At 40.3% G+C, this 26,963-nt stretch overlaps 1 protein-coding gene across 8 annotated transcripts in view; it reads right to left on the bottom strand.

Moving 5' to 3' along the window:
* The window catches only part of B3GNTL1 (UDP-GlcNAc:betaGal beta-1,3-N-acetylglucosaminyltransferase like 1), a 98,382-nt gene extending 82,031 nt beyond the window's left edge, over nucleotides 1-16,351 (bottom strand). For 2 of the 8 annotated variants that reach the window (XM_015879846.2, XM_032448305.1), the window contains exons 1-5: nucleotides 15,199-16,342; nucleotides 11,222-11,338; nucleotides 10,993-11,092; nucleotides 7,375-7,439; nucleotides 528-593 (exon numbers count right to left, since the gene is read on the bottom strand). In XM_015879846.2, coding sequence (XP_015735332.1) covers nucleotides 528-593; nucleotides 7,375-7,439; nucleotides 10,993-11,092; nucleotides 11,222-11,338; nucleotides 15,199-15,249 — 399 coding nt within the window. In that variant the 5' untranslated portion in view covers nucleotides 15,250-16,342. Of the gene's footprint in view, nucleotides 1-527; nucleotides 594-7,374; nucleotides 7,440-10,992; nucleotides 11,093-11,221; nucleotides 11,339-15,104 lie in introns of all 8 variants that reach the window. The other 6 variants (XM_015879847.2, XM_015879848.2, XM_032448306.1 and 3 more) reach the window with 6 other exon arrangements.
* Between the last annotated feature and the right edge of the window lie 10,612 nt (nucleotides 16,352-26,963).

Below are 26,963 nucleotides of genomic sequence, written 5' to 3'. Positions count from 1 at the left end.
AAAACCACACAGGTAATAAGCCAGTTCACTCACCAATTATTTTTGAGTGTTCAATTCACAAGAATAAAATGGCACTCTACCTAACCTTTTGCAGTCAGTCATAGGGAAAAACATCATTTTAACTGTAGGCTAGCTTATTAAGGATAACAACCCATACATTCCTCACAGTTTCTTAAACATCTAAAATAGTTAAGCCATACCTGTAGCCCATTTTGGGGGTAATGTTTCACATTACCTAATGAAGTCCTACCAAAAAAAGCCATTCTTTTTTAAAGCTACATACACAGGGAAAACCTTTGTACTTATTTGAAAAAGAATATCACTGCCATAATGACATTTGATTTACTAAACAACAAGAACAAACAGAAGTTGTTCAAAGATACAATGCAGTGCAAGGATTAAGGAGAGGAATACACTGGGTATTGCTTTGCCTCCACCAGCCCTGCTGCAAAATTTTCATCTCCTTTTCAAGATATGTCCAGCGTTCTGTAAAAGAAAAGCACAAAAATACACAAGAAAGTACTCACACTGTTTGGGTGTTGAATGGCAGCTTCGTGCTGCAGTCTGACCCGCTGTGGCATCATCACATCATCCTGAAATAAATAGCACATTGTTACTGAATAGAAAAAGCATCATAGTACAGTATTCAGACACACATTAGAATATGCTGTTAAATCAACATCATTTTACTGGCTTGTACTTAGGCCTACAAATGGAACAAATATGAAGGTCATTGTAACCATTGCTTGGTTTCTTTCAAACACAGAAATAACACATTTGCATCTAACTTCATCAGTGCCAGTCAGCAAACAAGAAGTAAACCACTTATAAAATATACACACAAATAGAACAGATACAGCTAATAGCATTCTCAACTCAAAATGTTCTTCATATTCTTTCTTCAGAGGCATCCTTTGCAGTCTGGGCTGTACAGTTTCATTGTTAAGTACAGGACCTCTGCCTCTAGATCTTCCAGTACAAGATATTTTATAAGCACAAAAAATAGTATTTGTGAAATTATGAAATTCTAAGCAAACGCAATTGAACCCCCAAGATACACACACAAAACACATCAGTATGATTTGGCTTTGAAATGCTATCGAGATATAAATTTGCAGTTTATGCTTCTTTCACTTGCAGCATAAAGGTCTGCTTTATCTACACAAGACCAGATGGGTTACCTTGAAAGAACTTAATAAACTTCAAATCCTTCTTTGAACAGATAGGAGAAATCTCTCTAAAATTATATATTTTCTGTACTCTGGCTTTAGTCTATTAAAATAACCAATTGTAACACAAATTTTCCTCCCTAAATTTAATCTCCTGAATACGTACATTCTTTTCCATTTTGGTTTCATATTTCTTCCATCTGAGTATCAACTCCGGCTTTCTCATATGGTGGTTAAAAGTAACAGAATAAGATCCAACAATTTAATACAAATCAAGGTTAAAGATAAAACAACGTAATATTGAAACTGATTCTCACAGCATGCAAGCAAGGAGAGATGGATTGTCAAAAGCAATCAGTCCGTATGCTGCATTTAAGACAAGTTTAGTAATAAATATCGGAGATGTTAACCATTCTTAAAGCCAACACATGGGAAAATCTGATTTTTCAACCTCTATGTAAAGGGAACAGAAAGACACATCAGTTACTTCAAAACTTTGACAAAAGGGTTTTGTATTCTAATGTATCAAGAATTCATTAAGTAAATGTTACATTAAAACATACATCCGATCCCTGTAAGAACAATAATCGTATTTCTTTGTAAACTACACATAATTGAAATGTGTTTTTCATACACAATATAGTTATATTTTCACTGAACTTTGTTTACTACCTTCAGAATTAATTCTCTCAGATGTCATCTTACATCCCTACAAAGCAACAATGCAAAAATCCATCCATAAGAAAGGAATTAAAATGCATAGAATGAGGTCATTTATGTCTCTTACAATACACAACGTAGGCTCTCTTGCCAAAATATTCCAACGTGTGCGATCCAGCAGATCAATTTCCACAACTCATGTATACACAAAGATGAAAAGTAACTTACTTGACTTACATCATTCAAACCAAATTCAAATGTTCTATTCAGCCAACAGGTCAATGTTATGCTTTTTTGAGCAGACAACTTGACAGCAAAGGTCTGGTTCCCCCTAACAAAACACTACGGCATTCAAACCCTAGTGGCAAAACTAATAAGACTATAGAACTGGGTCTTAGGTTATCATCGAGATCATCACTTCCTGTAACATCCAGCTTAAAAGGGAAAACTAGAACCAAAAAAAAAAAAAAGAAAGAAAAATGCCCTTTAAAAAAAATAATACATTTTTGTTCTCTAATGCTTGAAAATGATGAACTTTTACCCAGAATGACCTTTATCCTTAAAAGAAAAATAAAAAGACTGTGTTTCTTTATTCATTAACAGTTTTACACATAAAATGCACTGAAGTTTAGTTTTGCTATGCCTGAGTTTGTGGAAGGAGGAGGAAAACAATTTGTCCAGCAACTTTAGTAAAAGACAACTAAACATTCAAATATTTTATCCAGTTGTGTGCTATGTAATCACAAATAATAATAATACCACCAACATTTTTCAAGATATTTGTCACTAATGTCACATCAGACAAAAATAGCAAAAAATAATCAAATCTTACCTAAGTGCAGAGGTATATTTAATTTGTTTAGAAAAATAGGCTACATCCAGAAAAAGCAAGATATATTCAGTCTGGTTCTGTCTGCTAAGTGTGTGTGAGTAGGGAAGACTGAATAGATACATATTTAAGTCACAAAATACATCTTTGCAATAGGATAGGAAAATAAAAAATAATTAGTTTCTCCACCAAACTTTGTAGAAAAAGTTTTAGAAGCCTTACCTAACATCTGGATTTACTTTCAGCCACATAGGTACACAGGCATGTGCAATGCAAACAATGCCACACAGGTAAAAGAGTAATAAATACAGCAATACAAACAGAATGCAACATTAGGCACTGAAAATAACCCAGAATTTGTACGTATTTTGATGATGACAAACATGTTTCCTGTTTCCCAGTGCCCACCATTCCGAGCAGGGAAACAATTTGCTGAAGGATGGGAGAATGAAAAGAACTTCATTTCACATGAAAAGCCAGCAGGGATTTCTAAACAAGCCCAGATGTGTTTCTGCCAGTGTGAGGCTGTGATCTCCATCACCTTTCAGTCAGACAGACATTCTGACTGCTCACATTCCTATCAAACATATCCATCCCTTCTGTAGAACGCTGGCTCACTCCTGTCTACACCACTTGCAGATGCTGCAGGATCAGAAAAGCTCCGTTTACAGCTATCAGCTGGGCTGTTTTCCTTCCATCCAGAGGCACGCACAATTACAATTATAAACACGAATAATTTACATTGAGCTAGTTGTTTTGTTTTACTTTATTCATATGTTTAGTTGAAGAAAAGGAAATTAAGTCCATAATCCAAGCTAAAGGATATCATTCAAAGCTGTTGTTGCTTCAAGTATGTCCTTCTTTAATCATACTGAGTAAATCCAAACGATAAACATTCACTGGCCTCTTCAACCAGGCAGGCCGTCTAGACCACACGGAAATCCACACTGATAACTTGATAATTTTCCATTGAAGGTTTTTTAATTCCACTGCAGAAAGTGAAATAAAACATACAACTGTACAACACATATTTCCTTTGTAAAACCAAAACCAAGGGCTGTGAAAAAACACACAACTGTTCTGCTTCTGAATTAAAGTGAGAGGGGAAAAAAAAAGCAACAAAGAAATGCAAGTTTAAGAAGCTGAATTTATGGTGCACCCTTTTATTCTGGCAACTGGAAGACCTATATGAGAGGACGAATTTGGTGACCTTGAGCACCTGAGTAACACATTCCATCAGTATAAAATTAATTAAAATCTTCCTATGAGGACTCAAATTAACATGACTAGGCCAGAAATACTGCAGGTCAAATAAGAAGACATGTTTATATTTCTTAAGCAGTCAACAATCCTCTAACAGTGAATAAACCTGAAATAACAGAAGACTGAAACATTTCTTAGAATCTAATGCAAGTATGTTCTCTTTAAATAAACAGGTTTTTATAGATGTATGGGTATGTTCGAGCATCAGTGAACACAGAAATTCAGATCAATGAATTTTTGGTATAACCCTCTTGCAGTGCTAAAGCAAACTGAATGTTTATAGCAAAAATGGTAACCACCAAAGAGCTGACAAACTAACACCATGATAAAATGCAACTGGTAGATAAAACAGCCACAGATAACTTGAAGAGGAGGAAAACTAACTGTGAAATGTATTAGCATAACGAGTGAATTCTATTGTCATCATGACCAAGATTTTCTGCGAGTACAATAAGCACAATTTGTTAAGTATCTTCACGTTTTCTAATTCACTGGTGGGAAAAAGGCCTCGGTAGTTTAGAAGTGAAATCTGTAACAACAGCTACAGCAACGAAACTCCATAATAGCTATTAGTCAAACAGCTGCCACTTCATACTAGAATAGGCTGATCAAATTCTGACAGTTCTGAGCTCTGTAACCTTTTTTCCCCCCACATTTCTTCCCAATTTGTTGTCCTCGCAAATCTGTGTTGAGAGACATAACACAAGCAGCTTGACTCCAGCTGGAATGGCAGGGGAGACCATTTCCCTGGAGCCAGTACTCCCAAAGACGCATAAGTGAAATGAATGCACAAGGAGAGACAATATTTTTCACCACCTATATGAGATGTATGCAGACTATTGATACAGCCTATTTCTTTCCACATCCACCTACACCAAGCCTGCAATTATTGCTGTATCTGAAGGTCAATTCTTTGGCATTACGGCAGTGCGTTCCAAACGGCTGATGTCAACATTCCTCCCTATGGAGCCTGACACTGCATTGGTAACTGAAATGAAGAAGGTAGGTGGCGTGTAGAAGCGGAGCTATTAAACAGCTGGCAACATCTGTGTTTTGGCTATGATCACAACGTTCTCTGACTACGGTCAAAATATTGAGCAACTTTCAGACTTGTAGCAGTTTCCACATGAGTTTTATTTCTTCTGACCTGTTTTCAGCAAACAATGGTCACCACAAGGAAAAACAGTACAAAAAACACTGAAGTCAATTGTTTATTATTTCTTTGTACCAAAATTAGGCTCCTGGTAGCTCAGAATGACTTTTATTTTGAAGCCTCTAGATCTACAGCAGTTATAGAAATGTGAAACGCAAAGGCTTGGTACTTTCTTCAGTGCTTATCCATATTGGAATACATAAAATTCTCAATCAAATCACTTTGAGTAAGTCCTAATTATCTGAAACAAACTTAGAATAATCTTGCAGAAATTCAAAACTACTGCTGATTGGATTTCGTAACAGATGTAATAGATTCCTGTCCTGCACGGCCAGTCAGCAAGTAGAAAAAAAACAACACAGCAGCATAAAGGTGAGTACTGTACAAACACCATAAGGCAAATAAATTAGGAATTCTGACGAGATTCATAGAAATCATTTAAATAATTTCATTTTCTAGCTTACTATTAATGATCTGCAAACAACAACTACATCTATCTGGACTGAAAAGAAAGAATTAGCAAAAAAATTTACCTCTGTAAATTATTTTAGACAATTTTGAGACAAAAGATCAAAAGCTCCAGGGGACAAGAATACAGAGCTGATTTCTCACTTGTGCATACACAGATTACAACTAACTTCCAACAACATAAGTACTTACACAACCCATCCTGGGTACTTCCTACAACACTCCATGCAACGTGGTCTCTGCCAAATCCTGGAGTGCCTGAACTCTGCAAATCAAAGTTAAGGTCTATTTTTTCCTCATATTACATATAAAACAGCCTCAGCAATACATAGCATAGGAAAGTTAAATCTGTGGAACCATCCGTGCAAATTAAACTGGTGCTGGGAACTGTGCCTACCTGAAGCAAAACAAAAAGATATGGATACAGAGTTTATTCATATTAACAAACTTGCCATCACTTAAAATACTCCATGGCAAAATTTATAGTACCCACACGTTTTTACTATTTGGAGAATCAGGTAATCAAAAACAGATCAGTGGATTTCACACTCTTATTTCCTCACAATAATTTGTTTACAAAGCAGACACTGACACTCAGCACCGAATACAAAGCACTTCTTTTTGATGTGCTCGAACCTGACCCAAACACCCATTGATTCACATAAGTCATTCTGAGTCCCATGTGTTCAATGCATGCTCAGTTTTTGTTTTCTGACAAACCAGTATGTATCAAATGCAGCATCTCAAAGCTCAACTCTTCATAAAGTGGTATTCAAACATTAAGTATGCTGTGTAAAACACTATCAATGAGAAACCAGGACAAACTCAAACACTTTAAAAAAGAAAACTGAGCAGATAAACATAGTAATAGTTTAATAAAAGAAAAAATACAAGTGAGAAAAACCAACAGCAAAACCTGTTAAACCTCTTAAAAGACAAGAAACTTCTGCCACATTGCCTTGAGTCAAAAGAAACACAGCAGTGATTAGCCATATCTTGAAGTAGTACATTGATTAATTCACAAAATTTCAACAATCAAAAAAGCCTTTCTACCCAGCTGGTACAACAAACAGAGCCTGAAAGAGTACCCAAATTAAAACCTGTGTGGTTATAAGGCTGTAGAATTTGCATCCCTGCTCTCATGAAAAAGATCATGACACTTTCTAATGGGCAAAGTCAATCATAATGTTAACTCATAGTCTATCTGAAAACCTACACTTCCAGCAACCATTCCCTCCTAAACCACAATCAATTCAGAGGTAAGAATTAATCTTCAGGTGAAATTACATGAGATCAGTGAGTCTTAAAGGTCTTGCTCTTCTTGCCTGATCCAAGCCACACGGCACCGCTCCTCAGATCAGCTATGCATATTTGTGAAACCCTTCACTGCATATCATACTGCATAAAGTCAGATAGTTATCTGCAGGTGAGTGAACTGAATGGGTTCACTGAAGGAGCCCAACAAAGGATGGGGAAAAAAATATATTCAAGATGGGAGGCAAGGCATCTCCAATTCTGCACCAAAACCCCAGCAGATTAGCTCTTAGTTTCTCATCTATGCCACTTTCTAAAGCATATGGGAAAGCAAAAATCCTAAAGACACCTAAATAGCAACTTTACACAACTCTGCACACAACTTCTTGTGAAATCCCATAGAATCAAACAATGATATAAGGCTTCCTACACTTTGGAAGACAACGGTAGGGTTACAAATGTATTTAACACCCAAACACCTTTCAAGAGCTTGTATCTATGGCAAACCAACCGATACACTACAAAGAATGAAAGAATCTTATTGAGAAAATGGAATTAAATAAAATGAATTAACTTACTGAATCCAGAAAGCAGAGATAGGTTCCTGAGCTTTGCATTATTGCTTGATTTTTAGCAAATCCAACTGTTGAGAAAACAAATATAAAATTATGTGGCTTTGGATTTTTTATTTTATTTTAATTACTGCAGTTCTGAACAGGTTAAAGAAAACAAGAAAATCAGTATTAGGAAAAATATGATTTTTTTTTTTCCCCATATTAAAACCAGGTAACTTTAAAATAGCTAAATATATACTCATTTCAGTATTACTCTCTGTGTGGTTATCAACCACATGTGTTAAAATCCTACCAATAAGCAGAATTAGACTTTTACTACCCCTCCCAAAACAGACAATAAATAATATTTATCTTGATGAGCCCAGCTACCCAGATCTCATACCCAGTACTGCTGAAAAAGAAGGCTGAGTATACAGGTGCTCAAATCTGATCGTAACAAATCGAAGATAAAGTTCTGTTCCATGTTGCATACTTTGTATGTAACAAGCAAATACAAAAACTTGAGTATATATAATACCGTTGAGGGTACGTTTTTTTTTTTAATTCTTTAATGGGAAAACTAGAAAGATAAAGCTTGAAAGTCTCACCACCACTCAGAGTGGGGTAATTTTAAACATTATCACTTCTAAAATGCCCGATTTTTGCATTTGAAAAAGAGTCAGTCTTATGTAAATTATATGATACAGCTTCAAATTTGCTCAGGAAACAAATTTAGCTGGGCTCAAAGGTTCAATTAATTTAATTCACGAGCTCCTTGGCTATTTTGCTGAGTTTACTGAGAAAAAGACTTATTACTGCATTGCTTACTGCTTCAAAGGAACATTATATCAACTGCCAACACAACCATAGAGATAAAGGCTCTTCCTTATAACTGTTTTATTCTTAAGTACTTTGATTATTTTAATCCTCACCTTGTGGAGACTACTTAGTCACTTTAACTTCTCTATAGGTTTCTTGGATTGATATCTTACAGTGTACTTAGAAACAGCCTTTTATACACGTATGAATACTTAATACTTATATACAGTTACTCTCATTCTCTTTTCTTTTGGCAGAAAAAAAGGCAGCTGGCAAAGTCAGAACCCAACACAACAGCAGTGCTGAGCCCTGGCACCAGCACTTTTAGCAGGAAACAACTGATGCAAGTTAGCAGGTTTGAACATGCCAAGCAACAGAAACCCTATTACTGCAGAGGATCTTACTAAAGAAAAAGTACAGGATATAACTAAATTTGCTCAACGTCAATCAATACTCGGATATACCATTAACAGCTGTAAAACAGCCTGGATTTCCATCGCTATCCTGCATTTCAAAATACCCCATCATTTCAACTGTCCTCAGGATAAATACTAATGAATTGCTCTGAATCAATTAAAAAAGTGAAGGAGACTCAAAGACAACCACAAGGTGACAACTGTGAGAGCTGTCTGAAATACCCCAGATCTTCTAATCAAACAAAATAATGACATATTAAATATACATTGTGAGAAAAAGTTAGAAAGAAAAGTTATTATTAAGATAAGGACAGAAGTTGCCCTAAAGCTTTTCTCACACTAGATGGTAACTTTTAGGGAAGGAGAAGAAAATGTGCATATTGTAAAGATTCTTAAAATGAGCTGTATGGCCCCCTGTAGAAGAAACCAGATATTAAAAAGTGTTCTCCACAATGAACTCTATGTTTGGCATGAGGGAAAGAATTTCTTTAATATTACTCTACTGAAGAAAATCAAATGTTTGTGCCAGGTCTCTGAGTTTTGTAAGGCCTGCTTACTTGGTGAAAAGAGCCTGTTACCATGGTTACAACCGTAAAAACTTAAGCCTCAGTGAGATATTAACATTCCTTACTCTTGGAAAGAAAAAGGTTTCCTTTTTTTTTAGGCAAGTGACCCTTTCTTTTTTCCTCCGTCCCCCCTTTTCTTTTACATGTTCGAAAAGAATCAGAAATAAATCCTAATCTTGTGTAAATAGTTGAAGATGTGAAGCCTGACTAGTACATTGTTTCTGTAGTAAAGCATCTTCTATTAAAGGAAAGACTCCTTACAGTTGTAACTAGCCCTTAACATAATAAAAGTAAATCACTGAAAGCAAACAAATACTATGGATTTCAAGTAACCTGCTCCTAAAATGTAACAACCAAGAAGAAAAGATGTCCTCATTCTAATGGTGACCTGAGGTTGACTTCCACATGAATAAGCCTGTTTTTTTTTTGTTTTTTAAATAAAAAAATAAAAAAGCATTTCATACTATTATTTAAAACTGTGCTCACAGCTGTGCCCTCCCCCCACCCTACGATTTCTTAAAGACTTGTTCAGGTTTTGGCTGTGCTAACACTGGCAAATACGTGTTAAAACGTAAACTAATCTGACATCTCTTTTTAATGGCACGGGATCGTCATTGTAGTTCACAACTCCAACTTTGTTTCAGTCCAAAGGTGAACTGACTTCAGAGTATTGCCAGAAATTACTGTCAACATATCACACTAGGAAAACTGACAAGTAGATCACACACATTACTAATGAATTAATTTGGAACAATAACTAGAGATAGAAAATATTTTGTTAAATTTGAAAATATGTAACAAAAGGTGTTAACAAAAGCACTGCTACCAGCTTCCCTACCTACCATAATTAACAGCCTTCTGTATTATTCTTTGACTTTTCTGCTGAAAAAAAATCACAGCCTGCTTAGCTTTTTAGATCACCAGCTCCCCTCTGCCCCTTCATAAAACCAACTGCTGGTTTATCTTCCAATTCTAACAAAAAGAGAATGAGATTTAAAATAAGAAATACAAAAGTTTCACAGTTCATATCCCACCATCTGTATATTCATTCTACAGCAAAGTACTTCATAATTCAACTCGATGGTTATTTACAGGCCAATTGCAAAACTCCACAATTGGCTTGGATCGTGAATTTAACCCTGTTTTAAATCAGCAGTTTTGCAATGGCAACAGTAGAAACCTGCAATCTTCACATTATGTAACACAGCCGCCGTGAATAAAGTCTATAACTTGTAATTAAATTAAAACAAAATCACTACTTACTTGTAGTGATGGGTGTATAACCTCAAAAAGAGGAAGATTGCTCAAGTGGTTCGGAATCAGGATTGAGATTCAAAAAGAAAAGAAACTTTTCCATGTAACTTTGCTCTTTGGGTCCTTTATTTCACATTTTTAGGGCCAGTTCTACAATCCTGAAGAATATTTACTTTTTAAATGGCTTTTAAAGAGATCTTGTCTGTCTTTTTTTTCTTAAAACACATCCTTTGAAGACAAATCAGATATCAGAAAGCCACAGTAAAGCTGTAAGCATTAACAACATTGTGTACACTACAATTAAACAAAATTCTTTCGCTGAGTAGAGCACAAGTATCAAGCCAAGTTCTTCTTTCCTGGACATATAAACAAATCCTACAAAGCCAAAAAACAACAGGGCCAAATTCTAAATTAGAATAAGCTTTTGAACATGGAAATCTGGAAAGAAATGTGGTGGTATTTTTTTCCCCATCACAATGCAAATGGGCTACCAAGATACTTTTCAAAGTAAAAAACAGATGTCTACCATAACCACATACCTCTCAAAAAAAGTCATTTACAAAAGAAGACACTGCTATGTTACATACCTCCTCGAGGCTGAGCTGAATCATTACTACCAACAATTACTGGAACACCAGCATCTTCCAACTTAATCTTCCATTTTGCAATGATTTCAGCTGAACCATCCTAGAAAAAACAGTAACACAGATGCAGCCATTCTAACTTGCATGGTAAACCAACCATAATCCAAAGTAAAAACTCCTATCGCAGACAATACTTATTTAGCCAGTATTTTAAGCAGGGTCTGAGACGTACCTTACTGGCATCATTAAAGATTGACAGCTCCATGGTTTGTTTAAAATCCTGTTCCCAAACTGACTTTAAGCATTCATCCAGCCAACATTCGCTGTTGTGAACAGGCACAATGACTGACTACAAGAAAACAGACAACACAAAATGTTAGTAAGTACTATAATTTTTAATCTATTTACAGTACAAGAACATTCATTTAAAAAGGGGAAGTGCCAGATCTTTGTAAAACTAAGTGCATCTTAAGAATACAGAAGTAGGCTAGGGACCCTTGTTTCCATTAGACACGAAAGTAGAACACACGTTTATATCAAACTTCACCTTTTTTGAGTTCTGCAAGATGGATTTTAGTAAATCTCTAAGGAAACAGTACAACTGCTCAACCAAAAACGCTAAAAAAACAACTGTAACGCCACACTAATTTGTTTCTAGTATCATTTCATAAAACACCTTTCAGTTCTGCCTTCCATGAATATACTTTACTCATCAACTTTTTGTTAAACTTACTGCCTAACTGTGATGCTTACACATGCAGCCTGTATCTTTGGGCTCTAGCCAAGGTTTTGAAAATGGCTCTATCAAAAACTGTTATCAAACACACCAGAAGATGACTTATGACCTACTTCCTTCGTCTACCATTTCAACCACAGATTTTCCTCTTACAGGCTCTGTTGTTTCAGCCACATACTCGTGAAATGCGAAAACCTACCTGAAATAACTTTAAAATTGGTTAGAAATCATAGATGAGGGATTCCTCTGTCACAGTACTCATCATTATTCTCACCTTTAACCCCCAAAATGTTTCTGTATCTCAAAATACAATATCTCACATTCACAGCACACAAGTCCTAAGAAATTAATCTCAGTAATCATACACCAGCTCTGTTTGTAAAGGGAGAGTCCAAACTGGTACCTGTTAAGGCAGCTTATAATAGATGGGGAACTTAAGGCACAGGACATGAGTAACTTGTCAGAAGTCTCATGGGACATTTTAAGTTCCTAGAAACAGAACTCAAACCCCTTATCGTGCAGTGCATAACCAGAAATGCAAAGCTTAAAGGAAGAGAGGATTAGTTCCTATTGTGAGCACGTGAAAATCCAAAAAGAAAACTAGAAGAGTAACTAAATGGACTTGTCAAAGATTTCCTCTATGTACCAATACACACACATTGTGAAACACATGCAAATGTATCACTAAGCAGATACACCTTGTGCAAATTTGGCTCTGTTGGGTGTTTGTTTCTTCGCATTCACAGCGTAGGATGTACATAGATTCAATATTCATATAGTACCTTGTACAATGATTAATTAAAAAAACATAAACAGCAAAATAAAGAAAACCTGTAGCACTTTAAACCCTGATCTGTGACAGGATGCTGTAACAGGAAAAAGGGGGATTTAAGTAGAGGGAAAGCTACCTGAACTGTGTTTAAACAAAGAATTTATTTGATCTCTGTTGTAAAGAGATAAACAAAGCAGTTAAAGAAATAAGTAACTTCTGAGATTAGTATATCAAGACTTCAAAACCAGGCATTTCTGAGGTGCCGAAGCAAGATATTCCAAGTACCCAGGATTTCAATATTCCTTATGTCTAGACGGCAATTAGAATAAGTCCCTAAAGGTTAACATTAATCAACCTACCTTATTCATTCAGAACAAAAAGTATTCCTCATCTTTTTCCAATGCAGTTTTGGACATCCAGAATAATCATTTTCCTATTTAACTCAGTTAAAATTTGACCTTGCAACAAGATAAATATCCTGATCACAGGAAAAATACAACTTATTTGTAAGCTCTTTTTTTTTTTTTTTTTTTTGTGGTGAGCTCCTGGTTTTACTCAGGGGAGATCAGCAGTCAGATTTCCCAGAGGATTTACCATGTTAGAAGCTTTCTGTGTAGCTTGAACCAAAACCAGCAAAAGCAGCATTTAACGGCAGCACTGAGGGAGTAACCCACCAACATGTGATGGCACCAAGATGCTCTGACCTCAGCACAGCACCTCAAAACAGACCAGCACGTTCTTGATCACTGTGACTAAGTTCTACTTTCACATGACTACCATCACAAGAAGCCAGATGCTTGTCACAACAGGGTGCAGGGCTGAACTGAGTACCCGTAAGCTGGCCTCTACCACTGCGTGGCCAGAACACACCAATCTCCTTGACTTATTTAAAGAGGAATAAGCCTCAACTAAGAGGCTACATCTCACAAGTGCAGATTAGCAGGACAAAGTCAGCTGAGGGTAACCTCATGAGATCTTGTCGAGTTGCTCTGTCTCAAGATGAGGTCAACATCAGCTCCATCACCACTGATGTATCACAGTGTGCAGTCTGTCACTGCTCTGCTGAGCCAATCTCTGACATCCAGCATCACAGAGATCTGGAACAGTTCTCCCCTCACTTCTCAAATCCTATCCTACAGTTTTCATTAACAACTATTTCCCACTCACAGCCCAAAAAATTATCATTCAAGTTCTCTTTTCAGCAGCCACTTCTATATTCGAAAACTACAGAACTAGAAATACACATCATGCACTTTCAAACCATTTTAAACCAACACAGGGACATAAGTTGCAAATAACAAGGGTCTTTTTCTGTGTCAAAATCATCCTCTCCTTTACCTGAGATTGATTTATAGCAACATCAAACAGAGAAGCCTTTCATGGCCTATAGATTAAGCACAATTAAAATACAGAATGATGAACCAGATCTGGTTGTGACACTAGAATGAAGTCTGAAGCTATTTCAGGCATTTTTAGTGTAGTAGTTTTGCACTCACTAAGCTGCAGACCGTAATTCTTGGCTCCTCTGCTAAATAATTTTTGATCTATGGTAAAAATGGCAATGCTGGACAGTTAATGGATACTTCATCTCCCTCCCTTCTACAAATGTATTACTCAACAAAAACATCCTTCCTTCCATTCTCAGCTACACTACAGAAAAACAACTCAACTGCAAGACTGAAATGGAGAAACTTGAGCTTAAAGTAATAGTAAGAAGTGTCAGATATCGAGCAATGGAATGTCCTATGCCCAAGAAATCTCTTATTTCTGGCATTACCACCATCCTTCTCTAGTGAGAGCTCCAAAGTGAAATGATGCTTTTGGTTTCAGCACATTTCAGTTCATACTGGCTCCTACCTTTGCACCCGGGTGGGGAAAATGAATTAAAATAATCATTTAAACACCACTGAGGATTTTACATTAGTCTGAATGCTACCCTGAAACAAAGCTTGTGAATCAGCTGTTGTCCCAAACCATTCTAACACATGAGGTCGTTGGCAGAAACCTACCAGTTCTGTCACATCTCACAAATTATCTCTCAAGTTATATAGAGTCTAGAAAGATTTTCAGAACACCAGCAAGGGACCTGAGTTTCTATGAAGCTCCTCATTTCCACCTGCCTAACTGTCTATGCTACTTTGCTTTCCAGTACAAGAATGTTTGCTTCACTAAATACAAAGATGAACTGCTGCCAAACCATACCAGTGGTACATATATAAATTTGGGCAGGGGTTGACATTGCATAATGGGTTTGTTCAGCCTGGAGAAGGCTGAGGGGAGATCTGACAGCAGTACACAGAGAGAGCTCATAATAAGCAGGAATGAAATCAACTTCCTACAGGGATAGACAGCAATAGGACAAGGGGGAATGGCTTTAAAGTACAAGAGGAGAGACTTAGGTTTAATACGAGGAGGAAATCCTTAACTCGTGAGGTCCCAGCATTGCCCACAGCTGTGTGCCCCATCCCTGGAGGTGCCTGAGGACATGGATGGGCCGTGGGCAGCCCATGGCAGGGGCTGAAGTCCACACAACCGAACACACTCAGCTCCTCGCTCCCACAGGCCCCAGCCCAAATGGAAGACAATAAAACATCCAACACACACGACCTGCCCTCGCAGCACCTCCACCATTACTCAGCACAACTCAACACGGCGCTTCCCTCCCGCCCGGATCCCGCTCCGCCCTCCGGACACGTCGTACCACCTGCACGGCGCCGGGGGGGCTCCCTGCGGCCCTCTCCGCCTCCGCCATGGCCGCCTCCGCCCCTCAGGCCGCCCCTTTTCACTTCAGGATCCGCCTCCGGACCCGCCCCGCTCCCTCACGCCCTTCCCGTTGACAGCAGCGGGGAGAGGCGGTTCGGAGAGGCCGGAAGAGCAGTGTTGGGGCGGTGCTGCGGTCGGGCCCGGTTTAAAGCTTCACGTCGTCGGGATGGTTCGGCCCAGCCTGGCTGTATAGCCGCTAATTAATCAGTGTGCCCGCAGTTTCCCACGCGTCCCGTTCATATTTGTTCCGGTTAGCACATCCTCATGCTTTAAACAGCCCTGTTTTCCATGTTGTTATTTCCTAATCTCCTTAAAACGCGTGCAATTTTTCACTGGCAATGATTATTATCATCAATCATTTGCTTAGTGGAGCTGTTGTCGTGCAACCACTCACAACTAAAAAGGACCGCAGGACGAGGCCCTGCACAACAACCTATTCAGGATGATTAAAACACAAAGCAATCCTTGTTGAGCAAAAACCCTGAGATTAGCCGTGTTTATCTGGAGAGCCTGTTACACAGCCAGACAATTCGAGGAGCAAACACAGCACAGCTATCTTAAAATGTTTGCTGGCACACCAGGCTGAGAACTGAGGAGGTGAGGAAGGCAGCCAAGCGGTAATTCACCCCGGGAATCTATTTGGAATTATCTGCACAGCTTCTCCCCATCCAGCCTGGGTTTAATCTCTCAGCGAACAGCATTGCTAAGTGCCATCAGTTATTCTGGCGACAGGGACTGCTAGCATGTCTACGTTGCCTGCATGCTTTGCCTTATCTAACAAAGTTAGCATTGCTTTACCAACACTGAACCACACAGAAGCTCACTCAGACCAATGCCTGATGATACAAAGCAGCCTACAAGACACACAGGGAACCCCTCGCTTCCTTCCCCCAAGGAAAGAGAACCAATCAAAACCACTTTCAAAGTTACATTCTGTAGCTGACCACAGAGCACAGCTAAATGCATTTATTTCAAATGGGATTTTTTCATTTTGGAGTCTCCTGGACAGAGTTTTAATGGCCCACAAACACACAAAAACCATTCAGTGGGACTTGATTCCAACCTCAGCACCCAGCTTCCCCCAGAGACTGTTTTGAGCTTCCAAAACCGCTCAGTTGATTTTCATAGAGTATCACAGCCAAGTGACAAGGAATGAGATGCAGTATTCTTGTTTACAGCACTGCTGAGCAGAACAAGGACTCCAGAAGCAAATTGTGGTAGTCCTATTGTCCTGAGATGAGATCACCTTTGCCATTGCTGACAAGAGCTGTCCTGTTCTCAAAGGTCTCACTCCAGTAACAGAGATTCCTCAACATCTTCACGTCTTCCACTCCTTACCATCTTCACCCACTGAATTTCTTAATACCTACCTTAGATCTTGCTGTGATATCTAAGTCCCCTACAGCCTAGGGGTTAACAACTTTTCCACTTAGCAAAGAGATCCTGATACCTGATAGCTCTCAGATTTAGAGCTGGTTTTATTGCCTAATATTTTCCCTTTTATTACACACAACTTCTTGCCGATCATCCCTATCCCCTGAATAAGAGCTGCAGTTCCTATGGTACAGTTCCTCTGTTTAAGCCCTCTATTAGCAGAGGCTCAACTATTCTTCCCTTAAAAAAAATCCTTCATTTCTTCTCCTTTAATGGATTCAGCACTTCAATCACATCTTAGACCAGAGGCAAAAACAGTGTAAAAATAAAGATAATTGCTTTTGTTCTGCAAAAGTACACCTAATGCATAACCAAATACATGCAACCAATACAAATGAGGAGACCGGTAACCTGCTAGAGCTAAGCCTAAAATACCTTAAACAAACTTAACACTAAAAGACACAGCCAAACATCCCCAAAAATCTACTCCTCACCTCCTAAGAAGGACTAGCAACCCCCTCCCTCCTTAAGGGTCCTCTGATAGCCCTCTCCTGAGTGTTTTTATCCCCTGCAGCTGTGTGCCTTCTCAGCTGCTCTCACTAATGCCTCTGTTAACCCCTCCTTTGCCTGTTAGGGCTTGCACACTCCATCCCAAACTGACTTTCTTCCTCTAACCCACAAGCAGGAAACAAGTTTGTCTGCAGCCACACTTTAAGTGTTCTGCAAATCAACTCCATTCCCCCTGCCCTCTTCTATAGGTTACGTGCAACTGGTTCCTTCAGGCTTTCCTTGCTGGTGGTGTTTTAGCTCTGTTTATTCTCATCTCTCTTCTGAACTCTGGGCACTTCACATCTCAGCAGAGGACGCCCCGAGCTCCCGCTGTGCTGCGGCAGTGCTGAGCAGAGCAGGATTACTGCACGTCTTGCAGCCCTACTCCTGTTTGCACAGCTTAGTGCAGTGTTTGCCTTTTTCACAATGGCTTGACACTGTTGACTCCTAATCAGCTTGTGATCTATTATATCCCCTAGATCTTTTTCTGCATGAGGGAAACAGTGTTTTAGCAGTTTTATTCCAGGCAGCCACATGAGAAGAAAATGACTTGAAGTAGTGTGAGTGAGATTATCTGCTTTGTGCTTCAATGCCAGAATTGTTTACTGGTTTCCAATTAGTTACACATGTACGCTGTGTTAAGGGAGTTGCACAAGAGTTACTAATGCCTTCCTTTGGCCTTCACCTCCTTTATTACTAGTGGGGACCGGTACCTAACAGTTGCTTGGGCCAATTTCCCTGTGTACTCAAGATTTCAGATGCTCTGCTGGAATTGCAGGGTTAATTGCTTGAAAGAAACCATCTTCTAATTTGGACGTATAGAATTTGAATTGCCTCTCTGAAAAGTGCTGTTGCTGTCTAAAGAGGAGCTGCTGTGTGATATGTTGCTCTCTCTGAAACGTTTGCTGTCGTTATAGAGGATATTGCTGTTGATTGTTTCTGTTTTTCAAATGAATCAACCTGGAGAAGCCTGTGGTTGTTTTTATGAGTTGGCAAATGTCACAAATATTCTGTTAACACCAGCCCTGGACTCAGATACCTCAGTGTGGAACTGGAAGGATCCTATTCATTTCAGTACCAGTCCACACCTCCAAACATGTACTCTTCTTGACCACCACCAGTCATCCGCTCCTCATGCACTTTCATTTCTTGTCCTCTCATCCGTTTGGAGGATCACACTGTAACTTTGGGAAGGTTTTCCTTGTTCTGTTGGAGCTGTTACTCAGCTGCTGTAGTGGGCACACCTCTTTGGTGGATGTGGTTGCATGGCATTGAGACTGGACTTGCTTTACCCCCTTGCAGATAGATGAGGGTAAGGGATGGAGCAGTTTTTTGCCTTGTGCTTCAATAACTGGGCAGCCTTATGCAAAGTTAAAGTTCTTTTCGCTGTCTTTCCTGGAAGGAGGGCTTTAATACAATGCTACACTTATAACAAATACATTAAAAGGAACATCTTGATGTTTAACTGGTGAAACTTGCTGTTTGGCAGAGCCCACTGGTAGGCAGCCAACTGTGGTATAACCACCTCGGTTAATACGGTTTGGTTTTGTTATTAAGTAACCAATGTGAAACCCAGTAAAGTAATAATGATATTTCCTTACTTACCGAAAAAGTTTTGTAAGTCAGTTGTTTGGGGGAAGATGTTATTTACAAGAGATAGCCAGATGGAGATAATGAAAATAGGCCTCAGTTAGCTTTGAAATCCCATTTTCCTAATCTTGATGAGTTCCTGAGCACCACGAGTGATAACCCTTGAGAATCAAAGCTTCCACTTGAAGAAGAGTAAACCTTTAGAAGGTTCAGCTTAGGTTCTTGGCTTTTCAAAGCCGTACCTCTCTTTGATCTTTGTGCTGACTGAAGTGTGAAGCACTTATGAAATACAGTTATGTCAGAGAGCCGACGATAATAGGTGGAATTGTATATTTCCCAAGGATTCACTGCTGAATTCATATTGTCCACACTGAGGATTCTGTTGAACTCCAATACCTTTGGGAGGTTAAACTTCTTTTTATATAAGTACAGGAAGCATCTGACATTTTAAGATGGGAAAATGCTTAAAGAAATAAATCATACCCCTACAAAGGAATGTATACAGAGCAGGAACTGAGATGTGTATAATATGCAGAGATCCACAAGACAATGATTGGATGCACATCTTTGTATGACATACAGACAGGAAGGGGAAAGAATAATGTTTTGAATGATGGATTAGCCAAAGGCCTCTGAAGAAAAGCTTATTGAATTGTGCAGCTCTAGAGAACGTGGCAACATTAACTTCATACATCTTCATCAGAAACAGATTTCAGTAGGTTTTCTAAATCTTTATACTTCCCTATAAAATACATATCTTATTATATCACATTATATCATATCTTATAACTTCTTACATGAATCTTACTGTGCTAATCTACTCTGAAAAACTGCTCTTAAAATACAGTTTATTGTCACTAATTCCATGCTAGCTTTGTTTAACTTTCAAGCAAGGAATACTTTTCCATGTTCCTGTTAATGCCAATTCTTCAGACTCACCTTGTGTTATGAAATTCAATGTTCTCTCACATCCACGCATCTTCAGTAAAACAGATTTTACAGCTTCACTGGAGTTAATAATTCAGCTGATAATACAAAGGCTATTTGAGTGAGCGGCTCACGCCCTTACAGCTGTATTGGCTCTGCGTTGTAAAAGAGTAGTAAAGATGTAATTCTTGTCAGAAAATTGACCAGATGTGAGCAGAACAAAGACAGGAAACTGTTCTCTTTCACTGAAGAACTGTTACCCCATTTCTGTGTGCTTTCTATTCTGAATATAACTGGTCTCGAGGCCAGGGATGCCTTGGAGCTGTCTGATAAATGTGCTGCTAACCTGGGGGACACCGTGCTCTATAAGGCAGGAGGCCAACAAGCTGTGCAAGGGGTGTCCGTGATGCCTTGTTCCTATCTCTTCCAACAGTGCACTGCTGCTGGGGTGTGGGAGGGATGGAGGCCCAGCCTGGGGTGCAGTCAGTGCGAGGCTGATGGCAGTGACACTCCTCTTGGGCCACTGAGCCCAATGGGAGGAAGTGTGGGAGTGGGACACGGCTGGCTCTCGTGGCTTTTCTTGGGCTTCAGAGTGCTGGGAAGAAGCTGTGGCCCCGTGCAGCACTGGGGACTGTGGGAGCTGCCAGCACTGTGAGATGTGAGAAAGGACAGAAAGGTCAGCAGCCCTTTAGGCTTCAGCAGATCTGGCTGTATAATAATCCTTGTAAAGGACGTTATCAACTCACAAACATTTTGTGTGAATAAACTGCAAATTGTTTCAAGTATGAATCTTTTTCCTTTCTTTTTTTTTTTTAAGATAGGGTTGTGACATCTTCTGTGGCAGAGCTGCAAATGGAATTTGGCTATCAAAACTGTTTTAGGATAGGCCTGTGGGGACCGCATTGTTGTGTTAGCAGGATATAAGAGATGACAGTAAATTATTTCATTGTGTGGAGGCTCCCTGGTAACATCATCCTGATGCCATTAGGGCCTGCAATAAACCACCATACACAAAGACTCTGCTTCTCCCTCTCTGTGACAAAATACTTTCTCATCTACTTCTGCTGAATACTCTTATTCTTTCCATAATCCAACCCATCTACTTCACTTCTATTTAACTTTCCCTTCCTAAGTAAGATACTTCTTTTTTTTTTCCTCTCTACTGCAAGACAGAGAAATTTAATTGCACCGCCTGCGAAGCCAAGATCCTCATTTTGACTTCTAATGAAATAAACTAAAAATAACATTTTGCTAACGTTGCTCCTTGTGCTGCATCCAATGCTCTGCATGTGGAGATGCAGCTTCAGGGTGTACAGGTGTTTGGACCCAGGATGAACATCCTGCAGATATTCAAATACTGGGACATCTATAAATGCACACAGAACGTTTAATTTTGTTTTAAAACCTGTAAAGCTGTATTTGGTAGCGTCTTCATGTTGGATTCTCGCATTATTAGGCAACCAAAAACCCACGTGTCTGCTGTGGTTATTATGCACGTAAACTTGAACTTTGACATTTCATACTGTTGCAGAACCTTGGTATGTGCATTCCTTTATCTTCCTTCCATCCCTGCAGTTGCTCTTCATTACTGTCAATGCTTATTAGTTAGAAAATGACATTCCAATTTGTTTGGGCCAATTAACTGGTTGGAGGGAGCAGGGATCCCTGCTCACTGCATACCACCGTCTACTGATTGACTAAATAAAGCTGCTCCCTGATGCACTGCTTAAAGAAGCAAATCCTCGTTTCTCAGTTGACCAACTTGCAAAAACTCTTCAGTTTTTTGTGTCTTCCACTCTGGTAGGACAATTAAAGGGGAAAAGACATTGTGTAACCAGTTCAATGAGAACTACTGTGTGAATTATGGCTGTAATTGCTTCATGTGCGTTTTCATGCATTTAGGATGCTGCCTTCCTAAATGTGAGGGAAGAAGAATACCAGCAGAGGAAACAGTCCTTGTGTTGCTTCAATATTGTGGCTTGCAGCCTGTCTGAAAGCATAACAAAGACTTGATTGTGCAAGTGCCCAGCTGATCCAACAAGCAATGAATAAGTGAGCAATGGTCAACAGTGAAGGAGTGGATATCACAGAGGGCAATTCAAAAAGGTTATAGTGCTGTGAAGTGAGGGAGGCATGAAATGAAATAGAACCACAAATATCATGGACCGTTTGGGTTAGCTCTGCTTCTTTTTTCCTCTTGAAACTGCTCATCCTTTTTGGATGAAACTGTGAGAAAAAAAAGAAGTCTGTTAAGTGGCAGGAGATGAAACTCTCAATGCAGAGGAAAGTAATCTCTTGTAGACTGAAAGAGGGAAACTTAAAAATAGCAGCTGATCTGAGTGATGAATGAGATCTCCAGAGTTCTGCTTAGAAGACTTGTTGGCTGGAGATAGATCGCTGAAGGGGAAAAGAGACACCGACTGTCAGACCTGTGTGTGTTCAAGCATTTAGATGCCCATAAGGCCCAAGCTGGCCTTGTGAGGTTAAGGAAGATTTGTACCTAGCAGGAGATTTCCTGCAGCTCTTCCTGGGCTCGTGAAATCAGCAGCAGCTTCCTTTTCCTTCAAAGCCTCACACGAGTCTTTTTGCTCCTGAATAGATTTGATCGTATTTTCAGCCAGAATCCTGTCTGAGAAAGCAGCAGACATAGAAACATATTTCCTCCCTGCTGTCTTAATATACTTTGAGTGCTCCCATCTGAAATCACCAAGCAAGGAACTGCAGAACTGATAGTCAAATACCGCTTCCAAAAGCATTCAAAGAAGGAAAATGTGCTTGACTATGGCATAGTCTAAAAGTAAGATGGATTCTGGCATCATGGTGTTTCTGACTCAAGGTACCTTCTAATTCCCTAGTCATTGCACTTCAGTTTTCATTAGAGGTGATAGCTTGTCATTGTCCTTGGGCCATTCCAAATTAAGACCCTTTAGCCTCAACAAAGCCTGGCACCACAACTTCAGGCTTTCAGATTGTTTTGTCTTTGCCACTCTCACAAAAATAAATGGCCGTGGAACCACCGATTTGTGTCAGTTGACTTTCAGAACTGCCCATCAACTAAATTCAGAATACAGATTAATGACTTTCAGAGGGCCACGTAAACAGCTGGGTACCGGGTTTGACAGAGAACTGAACTCGCCTCATCCTCAGCCTCCTACTTATCACTGGGATAACTCTGCGGTCAGCTTTGCAGGCTCCTAAATAACAGTGTAATCTGACCTAATAAAGCCTCTGTAGCCAAAACATGCCTTGAACCAAGGAAAGGGCTGCCCCCACCCCTCAAAGGAAGCACAGCATCTCTTCCAGTGCACGCACTGCTTGTTATCTGGAAACGCTGCAAAATATGAATGTTGTCTTCTCAGCTTCAGGCCTCTGGAGGAGGCTCCTCACTGCTGAGCTGGGTGGTGTGAAAGGAACATGGGCTGCCTGGCCCTTTGCCCCCTCCTTCTGATGCTTCTGCCCTGCAAACACTGCCACAGAGCAGCACAAAGGACTCTACTTTGTGAAGTGGCCACAGACCCGATTTGGTGATCTGAGCCATTGTTTTTCCTTAAGCAAATATGTAATAATGTAGGAATTTATGGATTACTCTGACAATCCCTGATCTGCTTTAATCAGAATTAGAGGTATTTCTCCCAGAACGTCACTGATAGGAGCATTACACAGGCAGATTCTATGCATACAGAGAGATCTTTCAGCTTTTCCTCTCTGCTAATGCTACAGCACTTACTAAGAAGTAAATCACTCATTTAGTGAGCGATTGGGTTTAAAAAGAAGGGAAAATCCGGGTGCTGTTAATAACAACAGCGCAAAGCTCACTGAAAAGCAAAACCAGATGAACCGCTGATTTATCTGGAGAGAAGTTTGTCATATTAAAACTACCCCACGGGCCGAACGTGGCTCAGAGAGAGTGCTCGAAACATTGCTCTGCTCGGATCTGAGGTGGAGCTGCTGCTCAAAATGGAGCATGAAATCTGCAAATGATGAAGCTGAATTATTTACCTTGCAAGTTCATCCTGTCTGCAAAAAATATTCTCTTCCGGTAACCCAGCAACGAATAAACAGCGCACAATTATTTTTTTTACACAATTTGTAGGAGAGTTGCATTGAGATGCACGTCAGTGTCTTTATTTCATGGCGGGCATGCAGCAAACAACACCACACGTGTCTGTTTATCCTGGCAAGCAGTGGGTTTGTTTGGTGTCAGTCTGAGCTCTGAAGCTGAAGGGAAAACATATTTTTGTTTTCAGGCCACTGTTACAAATATTCTGTCGCTTTGTTTCTGTTACAAGGGGCTCCTATCAGATCCTCTTGCTGTGTGTTGGAAAGCCCAGAACGCGCTTGAGGCTGAGCTTGCAGGTTGCAGAGCACACAGGAGGGGAGCAGCAGAAAATGAAAAGCAGAGCCGGCCAAGAGGATATGATGGAGATAAATATCAGCTCCACCAGTGGCATAAATTGCTTTTTCTAAAGCAGGAAATTAATGTTCATTAGATGTTCGAAATAAACAATCGTGCCTCTTGAAGAAGCGCACAGATTAAACGCGCAGTTTCAGAGCCCCTTTTGGCCGGCGTTTTGGATACCTGGGTTATTGTGAAATGAAAAGAAAACACTGATTCTTGCGGGGCTATCCCCAAAACAACGAAATGCTGAGGCCTCTTTTAGAGGTCTTTTGGTTTTGACTTCAGCTTTATCCGGTCTCAGGCATGCGAGCATGAGTTAATGCCGCAGCCCCGAGGAGTCTCCGGGCTTAGGCACTAAATCCTCCGCCTGGGTCCCCGGGTCCTGAGACAGCGCTGCTGTGTGGGATGGCGAATGATCTCCGTTTCTTTGTCTTCTATTGTGCTTCGTGTCACCTTTTTGATCCTCTCAATAGGCTGCGATTCCCTCGGTTGCTTTTCAGTTTGATGTGCGAAGAGCGAAACGGCGAATTCCTGTCTGCCTGGGTTGTGCTGCTTAACAGTTCAAGGTGTTTGGAGAGTGGAAAACGGAGGAGAAAAGCACAGGAACCACCGCTACCCCGGCCTGAGGAAAGTGCTGCTTTGGGAAATGCCCCTTTGCAGAACGACCCTCTCCCACCTGGCCTGACTCTGCCTGCGCCCTCACATTCAAACCCTGCAGTGGTGTGAGTGTCTCTGCTTTCCCTGCTCCATATCCTTGAAATGAAAATAAGGACCGTGGGGAGAAAGGGGTGTTCATCTGCCAGCACCTGGAGGTGTAGGAATGTACAATCTGCACTCATAATATCGGCCAAACTATGGATTTGTCCTGAATGTCTCTAAGAGTTCAAACTAAATGAGCTGCTGCCTGCAGGGGTAGCATCACTGCTTTCACCTTCTCGGGTGCACTGAGAGCCAAACTGTAGGTACACCTACTGCTTCGGCCACATCACAAGTCTGGGCATCTCCACTTCTTTCTTCCTTTATTTTGATGTTATGTCTTGTAATTACCATATCCATATATATATATATATATACATACTTTTTTTTTTTTTTCCCAGAGGTTTTCTGTTTATCAGACAATTAGGCACTGAAAACACCAAAGTCTCACTTCTGTGCCTGCAGCAACACCCATTGATTTGGGTGGGAGCTGCCTGTGCTGCTGCTGCAGACATGCCAAGGGACTGGGAGCTGCAGAGCTGCCAAGGGAGAGTGGCTGCTTTGCTCCCTGCCCCCTCCTCTGATGCTTCTGCATTGCTGCCTGGCTCCACATCGACACTCTTCCATCACAAATCCCACTGTCCTGTGGCTTATTTCAATCATACAGTTAACACTGGCTCCTTCTATGACATTGTTCTTATTTTTCTTTGCTTTCTATTACACTCCGTTTTTTTCCATTAAAAGCAAACAAGCGCATCAAAACTAAGAAAAGCTGTGAGGAGCAGAGATTTAGGAGTAGCAGGAACTGTGCTCAGCTGTAGGTAATAACAGAGGTAAGCAGGAACAAGGAGGGTGCAGTTATGGATGAGTGTACTTCCAGTACTAACTTTAACTTCATGAGAGCAATAGCTCTGCCCCCCCTCACTGCACACACACATTTCCCACTGCCTATTCTGCTGCTGAACCTCTCTCTCTTTCATTATTCTTCTTACTGCTCTCTGTCCACTGGATTCACCTTACAAATGGTATTTATTTAATATTGCTCCTGTGTTAATTGTCTCCCATCCTCTCTGTGACTTGTTTGAATCCTTCTACAGCTTTCCTCCCTTCTGCTTTGCCATGCGTGCTGTTCAGCTCTGACTTTGCCTTCCCAGAGATCACCCTCCTTCTCCTCCTTCCCCTCCTCCTTTAAAGGCTCAGATTTCCCTTCCTGTGGCCAGCGAGGGGCTGTGGGGTTGCACAGAACCTCATCCACCTCCCACAAGCTGAGGAACATGAAAATAAATCAGCTGCCTGGGAGCAGCAGAATGTGGGGATGCACATCACAACCCACACAGGGACCGGTGAGGCTCTCCAGGAACTTCTATGAATTCAGGACAGTGATGCAGGGTGAGACTTCAACAGATTAGGTCTGCCCCGCTGTTTAAACCAGCACTGCACATTCATCTGGGATGTGCTTAACCCCAGTCCCACATCTGAAAGTGCCTTCAGCTGGTTCCTGACTTGGCAGGAGAGCTCTGCCCCTAACACCGTACATCTAAATGCAGTTGTGCTTTGAGGAAGATGTAAATCCAGACCTGAGCTTGAGCCCATCTCTAATCACCACTCGATTTTTAGTGCACATCTGAGTATAAAGCAAAGATACCCCCCTCCATGAGCAGGTTCTGCTGTTCCTCGGGTCCTTTAAAATCCCCCCCAGCTTTGCCTGGATCTGTGACAAGAAAATGCTCAAAGAGAACTTGGAAGCGAATGGCCTCAGTGGCTGCACAGAGCCTCATCTGTAGAGCTGCTCCTTGAGGAGGTGATGGAGCTTTAGTGGGGTCTGAGTGTTTGAGTGCACGGAATTGCTTCCAGAACCTGTGCCGCCAGTTCTGCAGCCACAGAAGCTTAGGCCAGCCTAATAACTCAGCAGCTTCTGCTTTCGGGGCAGCGTGAAGCCTTCATTGCAGAGGATTTATGTTTCCTTGTGATATTATACAATATTTCCAACCCAGATTTCACTGAAGTTTCGCTCTTCCTGAATTGTAAATGAAAATAAATAAATTCCTGTTCGGAGTGTTCTCCCTTGAAAAGATGTTTGCTTTTCACAGCTCAAACAGAAAACAGCTCAGTGCATCCAAAAGCTGCCTCACCCTTTGAGCGTGTTCCCAGATCTCAGCCAAGAGCTC

This window comes from Coturnix japonica, chromosome 18 (genome assembly GCF_001577835.2).
Source record: "Coturnix japonica isolate 7356 chromosome 18, Coturnix japonica 2.1, whole genome shotgun sequence".
NCBI lineage: Eukaryota > Metazoa > Chordata > Aves > Galliformes > Phasianidae > Coturnix > Coturnix japonica.
This window is presented reverse-complemented; position numbering and strand designations above follow the sequence as displayed.